Source organism: Lithobates pipiens, unplaced genomic scaffold (assembly GCF_037356315.1).
Source record: "Lithobates pipiens isolate NorthernLeopardFrog02 unplaced genomic scaffold, aLitPip1_a1.2 Scaffold_18, whole genome shotgun sequence".
Lineage (NCBI taxonomy): Eukaryota > Metazoa > Chordata > Amphibia > Anura > Ranidae > Lithobates > Lithobates pipiens.
In genome coordinates this window covers 200,943,713-200,958,772 of record NW_027507758.1, presented here as the reverse complement: position 1 = coordinate 200,958,772, position 15,060 = coordinate 200,943,713, and the positions used below count along the sequence as shown (strand labels likewise).

The 15,060-nt window shown below is 47.6% G+C and overlaps 1 protein-coding gene across 11 annotated transcripts in view; it reads right to left on the bottom strand.

Annotated features, from left to right (window-relative positions):
* Positions 1–15,060, bottom strand: part of TBCE (tubulin folding cofactor E) — a 969,060-nt gene that overhangs the window by 783,490 nt on the left and 170,510 nt on the right. For all 11 annotated transcript variants that reach the window (XM_077486518.1, XM_077486519.1, XM_077486516.1 and 8 more), the window contains one exon: positions 11,995–12,079. In XM_077486518.1, the coding sequence (XP_077342644.1) occupies positions 11,995–12,079 (85 nt within the window). The remainder of the gene's footprint in view (positions 1–11,994; positions 12,080–15,060) is intronic.

Genomic DNA, 15,060 nt, shown 5'->3' with positions numbered 1-15,060 from the left:
CGATAAAAATGCCCTGGTGGAGTGGGCCGTGACTGTAAAGTGGGGCACCTGCCCCTTCAAGGCATAGGCCTGTACTACAATCTGTCTGATCGACCTGGAAATGGTGGCTGACGAGACCGGCATGATGCGGAACGCCAAAACCACCTTCGGCAGAAAATAAGGTTGCTGACGTAACACCACTTTATCCTTGTGGATAACCAGATAGAGCGACTTGCAAGACAAAGCCGCCAGTTCCAAAGCCCTCCTGGCCGAAGTAATGGCCACTAGAAAGACCACTTTCTGAGAAAGAGTCAGAGGGATCTCTCTGATATTTTCAAATGGCGGTTTTTGAAGCGCCAATAACACCAGGTTTAGATCCCCCAGGGGTAACGGTGGACGCACCAGAGGCAAAAAAATTATGAACTCTGGACTGCCGCACTCTTCAGAAAAAACACCTTTCTTTATTGAAGGATCACATCAAAGCCCAACAAAAACAGCAAACAAAGAAAAAGCTAATATTTCGCACTAGCAGTAGTGCTTAATCATAGCAAACAATCACAGCACAGAAAGTTAATTAAATACCGTGTCTGATTAATCAATTTAAATAATTAAATAATTAAACCCACATAATACGATGATCAATAAATGAGTAAATAGATATCATCTTTAACCACTTCAGCCCCGGACCATTTTGCTGGTCAAAGACCAGACCTCTTTTTGCGATTCGGCACTGCATAGCTTTAACTGACAATTGCGTGGTCATGCGACGTGGCTCCCAAACAAAATTGATGTACTTTTTTTCCTACAAATAGAGCTTTCTTTTGGTGGTATTTGATCACCCCTGCGGTTTTTATTTTTTGCGCTATAAACAAAAATAGAGCGACAATTTGGAAAAAAACGCATTCTTCTTTACTTTTTGTTATAATAAATATCCCCCAAAAATATATTTAAAAAAATGTTTCTTTCCCTCAGTTTATGCCGATAAGTAATCTTCTACATATTTTTGGTAAAAAAAAAAAAAAATTGCAATAAGCGATTATTGATTAGTTTGCGCAAAAGTTATAGCGTTTACAATATAGGGGATAGTTTTGTGGCATTTTTATTAATGTTTTTTTTTTTTTTTTTTTTTTACTAGTAATGGCGGCGATCAGCGATTTTTATTGTGACTGTGACATTATGGCGGACACATCGGGCATTTTTGACACATTTTTGGGACCATTGTCATTTATACAGCAATCACTGCTATATAAATGCAGTGATTCCTGTGTAACTGACACGGGCAGTGAAGGGGTTAACCAGTGGGTGGCAGTGTAGGGGTTAAGTGTCCCTAGGGGTGTGTTACTAACTGTGGGGGGCTGGGCTTTAATTTAGTGAACAATGATCTCTGCTCCAATCACATGGAGCAGAGATCAGAGTCACTAGTTGGTAGGCAGAACGGGGAGATACTGTTTACAACGGCATTTCCTCGTTCAGCCGCCCCGTGAGACGATCGCGGGTATGCCCGCGGCGATCGAGTCCGCGGGACCCGCGACCGGACTCATGGGGGTCCCGACCAGCATGCGAGCGCGCCTGCGGCGGCACGCTCACGGTGCCAGGGCGGCAAATTTAAAGGGGCGTACAGGTACGCCCATTTGCCTGCCCATGCCATTCTGCCGACGTACATCAGTGTGCGCTGTCGGGAACCGGTTAAAAAAGTGAATATCATCTTTAAAAATGCAAAACTGATTAAGTGAGGAATTAAACCAAGTAAATTATGAATAATTACTCATGTATCACCAAAAAATATATAATGCATCGGAGGAACTACATATCGGACCCCTTGAACAAAAGTGCTCACTAGAGAGTGCGTCGCCAGGTGCCGCTGAAAAAAGACAGACAGTCAAAGCTGAAATGTATCCCTTAATGGTGCTTAATGCCAATTTCTGGTCTATTCATTGCTGTAGAAACAGCAGGAGCCTGGATATAGAAAAGGAGCGCGGACGCCATCCTTTCTCCTCATACATGGAGATGTAGGCCTTCCAGGTACGATGATATATCTTCCGAGAAGAAGATTTCTGTGCTCTCAGCATAGTTGGAATCACCAAGTCCGAAAGACCCCAGTTCCTCAACACCTGGCTTTCAATAGCCATGCCGTTAAAACCAGTGATGGTAAAACAGGATGGAGAATCTGACCTTGAGACAGAAGGCAGTCGCCATGGGGTGTCCGTCACCAGGCGCACTAGGTCTGCGTAACAGGGACGCTGGGGCCAATCTGGGGCAATCAGTATTACTGGAATCCCCTCGGCCTCCACTCTGCCAGCAGACGTGGTAACAGTTTCAGAGGAGGAAAGGCATAGATAAGCTGGTACTGATCCCACGGAGCCACCAGAGCGTCTGACACATCTGCCCAAGGATCTCGTCCTGGACACGAATCTTGGCACCTTCCGATTGAGACGGGAGGGCAGAAGATTCATGTCTGGAGTGCCCCAGGCACAGTAGCATGAACACCTCTGGATGCAATGCCCATTCTCCTGGGTCCAGCATCTGGTGACTTAGGTAGTCCGCCGGCCATCTTTCCACTCCCAGGATGTAAATGGCCGATAGGGCCAGTACATGTCGCTCTGCCCACTGAAGCTTCTTGTTCCTCCTTGGTGATTGACATATGCCACCGCCGTGTCGTTGTCTGACTGGATCCTGATCGGATACCCTTGAAGTCTTATCGACCATGTGGAGAGGCACAGCCTGATTGCTCTCAGCTCGAGCAGATTAGGCTGGCGTCCGTTGTGATCACTGTGTCAGAAACCATGAAATAGACTGAGACAGAAGTACAATCAAATCACACTTGTTTATTAATAAAAATAAAAAAGGTAAAATAGAAAAAGGCATAGTCAAGCATAGCCAGTCCTGTAGCCAGATCGGGTAGTCAGCCAGTCCAAAGTTCATTAACCAGATCGGGTAATCAGCCAGGCCGGAAGTTAGGGATCCAAGGAGAGTAACCGCAAGCAGGATAAGAAGCCAGGTGGGATGTCAGCCAGCCAGTCTTGAAACAAACAACAGGAGATGGTTCCCTGTGATGTGACCAACGCGAAGGCAAATGAAAAAGTGAGCAGGAAGACTTTAAATAGGCAGGTCAGACGAGCATCATCGGGAACAGCTGGTAACTGTGGAAAGAGAAGAGAACTGGCAATTAGCCGACAGCTGAGTGGCCAGCCCAGAGGAGGAAGGGCTAAGCCAGCCCTGACAGTACCCACCCCCCAATGACCCCTCTCCCTCGGAGGGCCACCGGGCTTGAGGGGAAACCGCCTATGGAACTCGCGGAGGAGAACAGGGACATGTATGTCAGAGGATGAAACCCAGGAGCGTTTCTCCGGACCGTACCTCTTCCAATGCACCAGGTACTGTATGCACCCACGGAACCTACAGGAGTCAACAATGTATTGTACCTCATACTCCTCATGGTTCTCAACCAGAATAGTGTGAAGACGTGGCACCGAGGTGGTAAATCAGTTAAAGACCAACGGTTTCATTAAGGAGACATGAAACACATTAGAGATGCGCATACTAGGAGGAAGGTCCAATGCATAAGATACTGGGTTAATCCTGTGAAGGATACGGAACGGCCCAATAAACCAAGGTGCAAACTTCAGTGAGGGAACACGAAGCCGGAGGTTGCGAGATGACAGCCAGACCCTGTCCCCAACCTGGTAGGAAGGCGCAGGCAGGCATCTGCGGTCAGCATGGAGTCTGTACCTATCATTAGCATGACGCAAAGCCTCCTGGACTTGTTCCCAAGTGGAACGAAGACCACGGAGATGTTCCTCTAACGCAGGAATACTCTGCGGAACAAACGAGTCAGGCAACATGGAAGGTTGGAAACCATAATTTGCCCTAAATGGAGACAATCTGGAGGCAGAATTCAAGGCACTGTTGTGAGCAAACTCTGCCCAAGGTAATAGGTCAGACCAGTTGTTATGATGGTCAGAAATATAGCAATGTAGGAATTGCTCCAAGGACTGATTGGCTCGTTTTACGGCCCCATTAGACTGCGGGTGGTATGCAGAAGAAAACACAAGTTGGATTCCCAACTGTGCACAAAAGGCTCGCCAGAACCGGGTAACAAACTGCGTGCCCCTATCCGAGACAATCACCTTGGCTAGCCCATGTAAGCGAAAGATCTCCCGAGCAAAAATGGAAGCCAATTCCTTAGAGGTGGGCAACTTCTTAAGAGGAATACAATGACATATCTTTGAGAACCGGTCAACCACCCTAAGGATAACAGTGTTGCCTTGGGAGTTGGGCAATTCCACAATGAAATCCATAGACCGGTGAGTCCAGGGCCTCTCTCCATTGGGTATGGGTTTTAAGAGGCCCACTGGAAGGTGTCGTGGAGTCTTACTCTGAGCACACACGGGACAGGCAGCTACGAAGGCAGTAACATCAGCCAGTAGACTAAGCCACCAGAATTGTTGGGAGATGACCCAAATGAGTTGATTCTTCCCAGGATGGCCAGCTGCCTTGGAAGAATGATAAGTCTGGAGCACTGCAGTACGGAGACTCTCTGGGACAAAGCAGCGGTCACAAGGTTTATCAGGAGGAGCATGGACCTGAGCAGCAAGAATTTTGTCTCCCAAAGGAGAATTAAGACTGGTGGGAGCCGTAGCCAAGATACGATCAGGAGGAATCATAGGAACCGGAACCGACTCTGACTTGGAAGTGGAGGAAAATTGTCGTGACAAGGCATCAGCCCTTACATTCTTAGTACCAGGTAAGAACAAGACAATGTAATTAAAGCTCAACAAGAAAAGAGCCCATCGCGCCCTTCTGGGAGAAAGTCGTTTAGCCTCAGACAAGAATGTAAGATTCTTATGGTCTGTAAGAATAAGAACGGGCACAGTTGTACCTTCAAGGAGATGTCTCCATTCTTTCAGGGCTAAAATAATTGCCAACAGCTCTCTGTCATCAATCTCATAATTGCTCTCAGCAGGTGACAATTTCTTGGAAAAGTAGCCACACGGATGCATAGCGCTCTCAGAGTTAGGACGTTGAGACAGAAGGGCGCCAACACCCATCTCAGAAGCATGAACTTCTAGGATAAAAGGCAACGTAGGATTAGTATGTGCCAACACAGGAGTAGAAACAAAGGCAGCCATGAGAGAGTCTCAAAGGCCATAATGGACTCCGGAGACCAACTCTGTGGGTTACCGCCCTTTCTGGTCGTCATAGTCAGAGGCTTGACCAGAGACGAGAAGTTATGAATAAACTTCCATTAGTAGTTGGCAAAGCCCAGGAAACGCTGCAGAGGACGTAAACCCACGGGTCGAGGCCACTGTAGGACTGCCGACAGTTTCTCTGGGTCCATCGAAAAACCCGCAGTGGAAATGACATAGCCCAGGAATGTAACCTGTTCACGATGGAACTCGCACTTCTCCAGTTTACAATAGAGATTGTTCTCTTAGTTTCTGACGTACACGACAGACATCTGTGTGGTGGCTCTCCAGGGACTTGGAAAATATGTGGATATCATCGAGATAAACCACCACACACAATTGCAACAAATCTCGGAGGTCATCGTTAATAAATTCCTGTAAAACTGCTGTGGCGTTAAAAAAGGCCAAAAGGCATTACTAGGTATTCATAATGGCCTGTTCTGGTATTAAATGCAGTTTTCCACTCGTCACCCTCCTTAATGCGCACAAGATTGTATGCACCTCTCAGGTCAAGCTTTGTGAAAACTGTTGCTCCCTTGAGGCGGTCAAATAATTCCGTAATCAATGGAATCGGGTAGGCATTCTTAATCGTGACACGATTGAGACCCCTATAATCTATACAAGGTCTCAGTTCACCGCTCTTCTTTTTCACAAAGAAGAAACCAGCACCAGCAGGAAACAAGGACTTGCAGATGAAAGTGCGCCAGCAACATACTCCTCCATGGCCTTATCCTCCAAGACCGACAAAGGGTAAACCAGGCCATGAGGAGGTATGGCACCAGGTTGAAGGTCAATTGCGCAATAATAAGGTCGGTGTGGAGGCAAACTACCAGCTTGACCTTTTATCAAAAACATTGCCAAAACCATTGGTACTCCTCCGGCAAGGAGGGAAGTGAAGCGGTGCACAGGACCTTGGATACCTTCAGGAAGCATGTCTCACTGCATTGTGGTGACCAGGAGAGAACCTCAGCATGGAGACAATCAAGAGGGGTTGTGCCTCTGTAACCAAGGATAACCAATAACCAGCGGAAATCTGGGTGAGGAAATAACTTGGAATTGGATTATCTCATGGTGAAGAGCCCCTATGGCCATGGGTAACGGAACTGTCTCACGAGTCACATGGGCAGGCTGTAAAGGTCTCCCATCAAGAGCCTCAATGGCAAGTGGAGTGTCACGCAGCTGCAGCGGAATCGAGTGCTGCGAAAAAAATGCAGCATCAATGAACAGGCCTGCGGCCCCAGAGTCGATTAGAGCCTGTATCTCGATGGACGACTCAGCCCAAGAAAGGGTGACCAAAGACAGGACATCAAGGTTCGGGCATTCCCTGGACGGGTAGCACAAGACTTAAAAAAGTGACCTGCCTGGCCACAATAAAGGCACAATCTCTCCCTCCTCCTAAAGGCTCTCTCATCTGCAGAGAGATGCGTGAAGCCCAGGTGCATGGGTTTATCTTCACTGACCAACTCGGTACCAGGAGGGATGGGAGGTGAGGGAGGCATGGGTGGGAGTACAAAGCTCGGAGGCAAACGTACAGGAGGCTTCCGCAAGCGTTCCTTAAGAGAAAGTCTTTCTCTGAGTCTGGAGTCAATGAGGATGGCAAAACGAGATCAAGCTCTCCAGCTCAGTGGGTATATCTCAGGCTGCTATCTCATCCTTGATGGAATCAGAGAGGCCATGAGAAAAAGCAGCCACGAGAGCCTCATTGTTCCAAGCAACCTCTGCTGCCAGAGTACGTAATTCAATGGCGTAGTCGGCAACAGTTCTCGTACTCTGATGGACATGAGGCACTTGGCAGCAGAAGCGGAGCGTGCGAGAACGTCAAAAACCCTTTTAAAAGGAGGCCACAAACTGAGGGTAACTCAAGACAACAGGTTTTTGCGTCTCCCATAGAGGGTTAGCCCAGGCCAAGGCTCTCTCAGAAAGCAAAGATATCACGAAACCTACTTTGCTTCTGTCTGTGGGAAACGCCTGGGGCAGCATTTGGAAGTATATCTCAACTGATTGAGAAACCCTCTGCATTGAACTGGATCGCCCCCAAATCGCTGGGGAAGAGGAGCAGAACCAGACATACCTCTTATAGAGGTAATACTCGAGGCGGGTGCCTGCACAGAGACTGGCGCAGCAGGGATGGCCTGAGACTCAGGTTGTACCGGAGCAGCCACCGTGGGGGATTCCAGGTGAGCCGCGCAATTCAGGAGCGTTTGTAACGCCAAGGCAAACTGATGCATGCGGTGATCTTGCTCATCCAATCTGGAAAAAATATTACCAACAAGTGGATTGACTGTATTTTCTGAATTCATGGCCTTCGCGTACTGTCAGTAACCATGAAACAGATTGAGACAGAAGTACAATCAAATCACACTTGTTTATTAATAAAAATAAAAAGGTAAAATAGAAAAAGGCGTAGTCAAGCATAGCCAGCGTCCTGTAGCCAGGTAGGGTAGTCAGCTAGTCCAAAGTTCATTAATCAGATTGGGTAATCAGCCAGGCCGGAAGTCAGGGATCCAAGGAGAACAACCGCAAGCAGGATAAGAAGCCAGGTGGGATATCAGCAAGCCAGTCTTGAAACAAACAACAGGAGATGGTTCCCTGTGAAAATGAGCAGGAAGACTTTAAATAGGCACATCAGACGAGCATCATCAGGAACAGCTGGTAACTGTGGAAAGAGAAGAGAACTGGCAATTAGCCGACAGCTGAGTGGCCAGCCCAGAGGAGGAAGGGCTAGGCCAGCCCTGAAACACTGTCCATTTCAGAGGTAGGAACGACTTCCTGGACTGAAGTCCCTGGGACCTCAGCCACCAGAGCAGGGAATTCCTGACTAACTGGCTCATCTGAATCTGCCGATCCAGGGACAATGGAGATTTGTCACACTTTATCAAAATCTCCTTCGGCAAGACTCTGGTGTGAAACTGGGAATACGGTACTGCCTCGAAGGAGACCACCATGAGTCCCAGGACTCGCATGCAGAAGCGTAGCGACGACCACCTGCAGTTCATCAGCAGCTTTATCGCGGCTCTTAGAGTCTTCAGCTTGTCTGAAGGGAGAAACACTCGCTTCCATGGAGTCCAGCAGTAAGCCTAGGTACTCCAGATGCTGAGTCGGTACAATCACTGACTTTTTTAGGTTCAACAGCCACCCAAATTCCTGCAGGGTCTGCATGGTGATAGCCACATCCTCCTCTAACTCTGAGGCAGTAGATGCTCTCAGGAGGAGTTTGTCTAGGTAACCCATGATCGCAATCCCGCATTTTTTCGCTGCAACGCCAAAACTGGAGCCAATACCTTGGTAAAGACTCGGGGGGGTTGATGCCAAACCAAAGGGGAGAGCCACAAACTGGTAGTGGGCTTCCCCAACTGCAAATCGCAGAAACCTCTGATGCCAAAGGCATATGGGTATGTGCATGTACGCATCCTGGATGTCCAAAGACACCAGGGAGTCCCCTTGATGGAGTGCAGCGACTACTGAGCAAACCGATTCCATTCTGAACCTCTTTACTTTTACAAAGTAATTGAGGGCTTTTAGGTCCAAGATTGGACGTACCCCTTCCTTTTTGGGGACAACAAACAGATTGAAGTAGAACCCCTGGAAGCATTCCGACTCCAGAACAGGTACTATCACACCGCGACTCAGTAGGTCCCTTACCGCCCCCAATAAGGCCTCACGCGAGCTGGGATTACGGGTATGCTGGAGGGGAAGAATCTGTTTTGTGGCCAAGAGGGGAACTCCATCTTGTTGCCTGAGGAAATCAGATTGCAGACCCATTGGTCAGACAACCCGAGAGGCCCACCGGGCTGCAAACTCCCAAAGGCAAACCTTCATGCAGTAGCACTTTTAGGCTTACGGTTCCAGGGACGCTTTTGTCCTTCAGTAGTCAACCTTTTCCAGCAAAGCCCCGGGCGGACGAAAAAGCAGTTTTTGAGCAGAAAATGAGGACCCTTGCCTACGGCGTGGCTCCTTAGCCTTCCTGGCTGGTGGGAGTAGAGTATTCTTACCACCTGTGGCATTTTTAATAATGTCATCTAATAAGGCTCCAAAGAGCCGTTCGCCAAGGAAGGGAAGATCCATCAGGGCTTTCTTAGATGCCTGGTCAGCTGACCATCATTTTAGCCAAATCAGGTGCCTCAGCACCACTGCTGACACTGAAGCCCTGGATAACAGAGGAAGGGTATCCAGAGCTGCGTCACAAACGTACTTAAGGCCTTGCACTAACTGGTCTGCTAGTTCCACGCAGACAGGAAAAGCCTGTTGCTCCACCAATTTGCGGTGCAAAAGTCTTGCTCACTCAGTAAGTGTCTGAGACACAAGTGCGGATGCCAGTACTGGTCGCATTGGAACGAGCCACTGCCTCTGCCTTATTGTCCGTGAGGCCCTTAAAGGCAGGAGTCCCCTCCGGGATCGTGGTTACTGTTTAACCTGGATACTGGGGGGTCCACGACCAGAGGAGCCGACCACTTCTTAAAAAGGATCACCTCAAAGGGGTAATGCACCCTCATGTAATTGGGGACTGAAAAGATCAGTTTCAGTCGACCCAATTACTTGTATATGAACTTATCGAAATAAGTCAAATACGGGAACACCTTATGTGTATGGGCTGGCTTACGGGACCCAAAAGGGACCGCTACATCAGCAGAGGGATATGCTGGCTCCTGAATTTTCAGGGTATCACGCACAGCTGTAATAAGTGCTCCAACAAGCGCTTTTTCGCGCACGGACCCAGACGGGGACTCATCCTCACTGTCCGATTGGTCCTGGTCAGCGTCGTCTGAAATGACAGAACAGGGGTCACCAGCCTCAGCAGTCTACGTCAGAGTTCTTCCCGGAGGACGGGGAGACAGGGGCCATTTTTTACCACCTTTCCGCCCACGCCCCGCCTCCATCTTGGCAACGGACGAATTAAGGACCGCCGACAAAGCGTCCAGGGGCACTGCACTGTCTGCAGGTGAACCGGTTGCAATTGCCTGAATTTCGGGGGAAGAAAAACCAGTTTCTGAAGGCATGCTGGCCCTAACCTGTCTGCCACTTGTTGGGGACTTAGGACAGTGATAGTCCCACCCTCCTAACTGCTGCTGGCTGAGGGCTCTTCCTGCAGGACTCACCACCTTGACCGAGTTCTGCGCTGTCCAGCTAGGTGTGCCTGTGTCAGCTCCCAGATGCTTAAGAGATCAAACCGTGCTGTGCGAACTGTTCTGAATAGCGCTGAAGCTGAAAAACGTGTTCAGGCTTCAAGAAAATGGCCACCGAGCGTCCAGTATAAAGGACATAATCTCAGAGAAAATGGCCGTCGGACTACAGGAAAATGGAGACAGAGCATGCTACTCCCTGTCACACCAAAAATGGCTGCTGAGCACTGTATGCCATGAGGGACGGTGAAAAAACAGGCAGAGAAATGGAAGTGAAACAGGGCTACAGCGATCAGCAGACACAGCCACCAGACACCTCAGGGGAGAGACCTACACACATCCAGGGCACAGCTATCCAGTGTAGTCCCCCCCAGGTGAGAGGCCCCCCAGAGAGCCCCTGTCTATGACACACACACCGCGCCGCAGCCCATGCAGCATCCCCCACAGGGGAGGGAAGATAGGGACAGGGAAAGAGAGGGAGGTGAGGGACCCCCCGAATCGACCTCCCAGGGAATGCCCAGATGCTCAGCCCCACCGAGGCAGGGAGAGTTGTACTTGCCAGTCCTGAAGAGCTGGGAGACATTCCATCACAGACCCACTCGCCGATCAGTACGGGGTGGCTGCTGGCACAGCACACTGACGCAGACAGCAGGAGCCCAGTCATAGGTGTGCCCTGGGGCATTACACCCACCGGCCGCCCCTGGAACCTGAGGGGTGGCCAGGCTGGGGAGACTAAAAGGATAAGGGTATCCAGCCTGTCACCCAGCCGGCTGTTGATAGCAGATCACAGGATCTTTAATCTTGTGCAAAAGGTAAAAACTTCTGCAGAAAAATCCAAGGACCGATGGGCCCACAGGGTTCCTAGGTCCTTCTTCACTAGGCAGAAAAAAACTGAGGCCGCAGTAGCAGGCTGAGGGGTTGTTACCTAAGGCACCACCCCTTGGGCGGAACTAGAAAGTTCTAGTTTTATTATAACATTTTAACATGTTCTGCCAAGTCCTCTCCTGAAGGTGGCATAACAACCCAATGTTCTAAGAAAGGAGCTGTGTCAGTCGGTGAACGTAAGCGAAATACCTCCTTCGCTGTATCTCATGGTGGCTCCCGTTGCTCATGTAACTGGCTTTGTCTCCTCTCTGCCCGTCTGACAGAAGCAGCAGGAGGGGCTGCGGTTCCCCCTCTGATGTCAGCAGAATGAAAGGAGAGGAGACACGGCCAGTCACGTAGTCGCCGGGAGCAGCCATGAGACACGGTGATGGAGGTATTTTTTTTATAAAACACAGACACGGGGGGGGGGGGGGGGGCTGTATTAGGCGACAGAATGGATAGCATACAGATATATGTTATTTTTGCAACAGGAGGGAGATGGGGCATCACTGTCAATAGGTGACACGCAGAGAGGGGTGGGTGGAGGACAGAGGAGACAGACATAGAAGAGCAGGTTACGAATGATGGAGACATGTATACTGACCACGGAGTCAGGGCTCAGCAGCCACGACTATTGTGGTCAGTTTACAGGAGGGAGGGGAAAAAAACTGTCAGGATCAGCCAGGTATTATTAGGTGTTACAAGGGTCCAAATTACAAAGCACAAGCACTGTGCTGTATAAAATGTTTTAAAGGAACACAATCCATCATTTTATTTTTTATTGGGTTAACAAACGCTTAAAGTTTCAGCTTTTTGTGCATAATCACAAGTCTCTTAGATATTACCTGCATGTAAAATATCTTCTTCCTTCATGGGAGCCATTATGTTTTCCTCTCAAAGGATTGTCCCACTCTATTCCTAGCCAAAGTCCTAAAAAAAACATAACTTTATCAAGCATAACAATACTTAAAAAGAATGTGCAATCAAATACATAATTATAATCTTAAAATGAATACATTGAAACAACACTTTACCGCATGTGTCCCATCATTTATAGACAGATCATGTGTAATTATTACAAACTATATCCATTATAAAGCTCACTAAATTTATACATTTAGCACTGATGCAATCACATTATCCCCTTTTCTTAGAAAATTAGTACACAATACATGAAAATCTTTTCAGTACGTCTAAAAAAATTACTTCCACCTCTACCCTTTCCTGTGATCCATTAAGGAAAATATAAATAAAAAAGCAATTTTTAGAGAAATATATACAGTACAGTTTTAGTCAGGTGTGAAAAAATGCAGAAAATTAAGAATGCTTTCCGAAACAGAAATACAAGTGTTAATAGTTTATTTTAATCAATTAACCACTTAAGGACCGCCGCATGCCAATGTACGTCAACAGAATGGCATGTACAGGCACAAGCACGTACATGTACGTGCTTGCCTTCCAGCGGGTGGGGGGTCCAATCGCGCTGAATGCGGCAGTCCGTTTCGCTTCAGGAGCGATCCGGGATGAGGGGATGGCCGTTGGTTTCTGGCCATCCCCTCTCAATCGCTCCTGGCGAATGAGAAGCTTCCCCCCGCTATCTATAGTAAACACAGGCAGGGAGGAAGTGATGTCATTCTCCTCGGGGCGGTCTTTTTGACTACGAGGAGAGGACACAGTAAGTGTGCACCAACACTACACTAACACATGGGCACACAACCCCCCCCCCCGATGATCCCCCCCCCCGTCCCCCCCCCCAGTCACAGTGTCACTGATTGCAGTGATCATTTACTGTCAGGGCAGTTAGTGTTAGATCCAGGGTAGCCCCCTACCGCCCCCAATAAAGGTTTAACCCCCTGATTGCCCCTAGAGTTAACCCTTTCACCCCCTTTTGCCAGTGTCACTAAGCGATCGTTTTTCTAATCGCTGCATTAGTGTCACTGGGGCCGCTAAGTAGCTAGTTATTTTTTTAGGTTCACTGCCAGGTTTTTATAGTGCTAGGTACCCCCGATATACTATCCAATAATGGTTTTAACCCCCTGATTGCCCCTAGTTAACCCTTTCACCCCCTTTTGCCAGTGTCACTAAGCGATCATTTTTCTGATCGCTGCATTAGTGTCACTAGTGCCGCTAAGTAGCTAGTTATTTTTTTAGCTTCACCGCCAGGTTTTTATAGCACTAGGTACCCCCATATACTACCCAATAATGGTTTTAACTCCCCAATTGCCCCTAGTTAACCCTTTCACCAGCGATCACTGTATAAGTGCCACTGATGACGCTGGTTAGCCAGTTAGTTATTTAGGTTCCCCGTCAGGTTTTTATATAGTGCCTGGGACCCCATATACTACCTAATAAAGATTTTAACCCCCTGATTGCCCCTAGTTAACCCTTTCACCAGTGATCACCGTATAAGTGTTACGGGTGACTCTGGTTAGTTAGTTTGCTTTTTATAGCATCAGGGCACCCACCATTTATTACCCAATAAAGGTTTAACCCCCTGATCACCCGGCGGGTGATATCAATTAGGTTTTAGGGTCAGGGTCTGCGTCGCCCCAGGCAGCGCTAGGTTAGTGCCAGTACCGCTAACACCCACACGCAAAGCATACACCTCCCGTAGTGGTATAGAATCTGAACAGATCAATTTCTGATCTGATCAGATCTATACTAGCGTCCCCAGCAGTTTAGGGTTCCAAAAAAATGCATTGTTAGTGGGATCAGCCCAGATACCTGCTGGCACCTGCGTTTTGCCCCTCCGCCCAGCCTACCCAAGTGCAGTATCGATCGATCACTGTCACTTACAAAACACTAAACACATAACTGCAGCGTTCGCAGAGTCAGGCCTGATCCCTGCGATCGCTAACAGCTTTTTAGGTAGTGAGGAGTGAAATCAAAAATTTGCACCCTTAGAAATCCTGAAGGCAGTGATTGGTTTTCGGGGTGCCGTACATGGCTAGACTCCCAAAAAGTCCCACATATGTGGTATCCCCGTACTCAGGAGAAGCAGCAGAATATATTTTGGGGTGCAATTCCACATATAACTATGGCATGTGTGAGCAATATATCATTTAGTGACAACTTTTTGTAAACTTTTTTTTTGTGTCATTATTCAATCACTTGGGACAAAAAAAAAATATCCAATGGGCTCAACATGCCCCTCAGCAATTTCCTTGGGGTGTCTACTTTCCAAAATGGGGTCATTTGGGGGGGGGGGTTGTACTGCCCTGCCATTTTAGCACCTCAAGAAATGAGATAGGCAGTCATAAATTAAAAGCTTTGTAAATTCCAGAAAATGTACTCTAGTTTGTAGACGCTATAACTTTTGCACAAACCAATAAATATACGCTTATTGACATTTTTTTTTACTAAAGACATGTGGCTGAATAAATTTTGCCCTAAATGTATGACTAAAATTGAGTTTATTCGATTTTTCTTATAACAAAAAGTAGAAAATATATTTGTTTCTCAAAATTTTTGGTCTTTTTCCATTTATATCACAAAAAGTAAAAATCGCAGAGGCAATCAAATACCATCAAAAGAAAGCTCTATTTGTGGGAAGAAAAGGACGCAAATTTCGTTTGGATACAACATTGCATGACCACGCAATTACCAGTTAAAGCAGTGCAGTACGAAATTGTAAAAAGACCTCTGGTCCTTAGGCTGACAATTGGTCCGGGGCTGAAGTGATTAACAAAATAAAAAAGTAAATTAACTGAAGATAAATCAATATTTGGTGTGACCATCCTTTGCCTTCAAAGCAGCATCAAGTCTTTAATCCTAGCACACAGATTTTGAACAAACTCGGCAAGTAGGTTGTTCTAAACATCTTGAATTACTAACCTCAGAGGATGTAAGCTGTTGCAAATCCTTTTGTCTCTTCATGTAATCCCAGACAGACTCGATAATGATAAGATCAG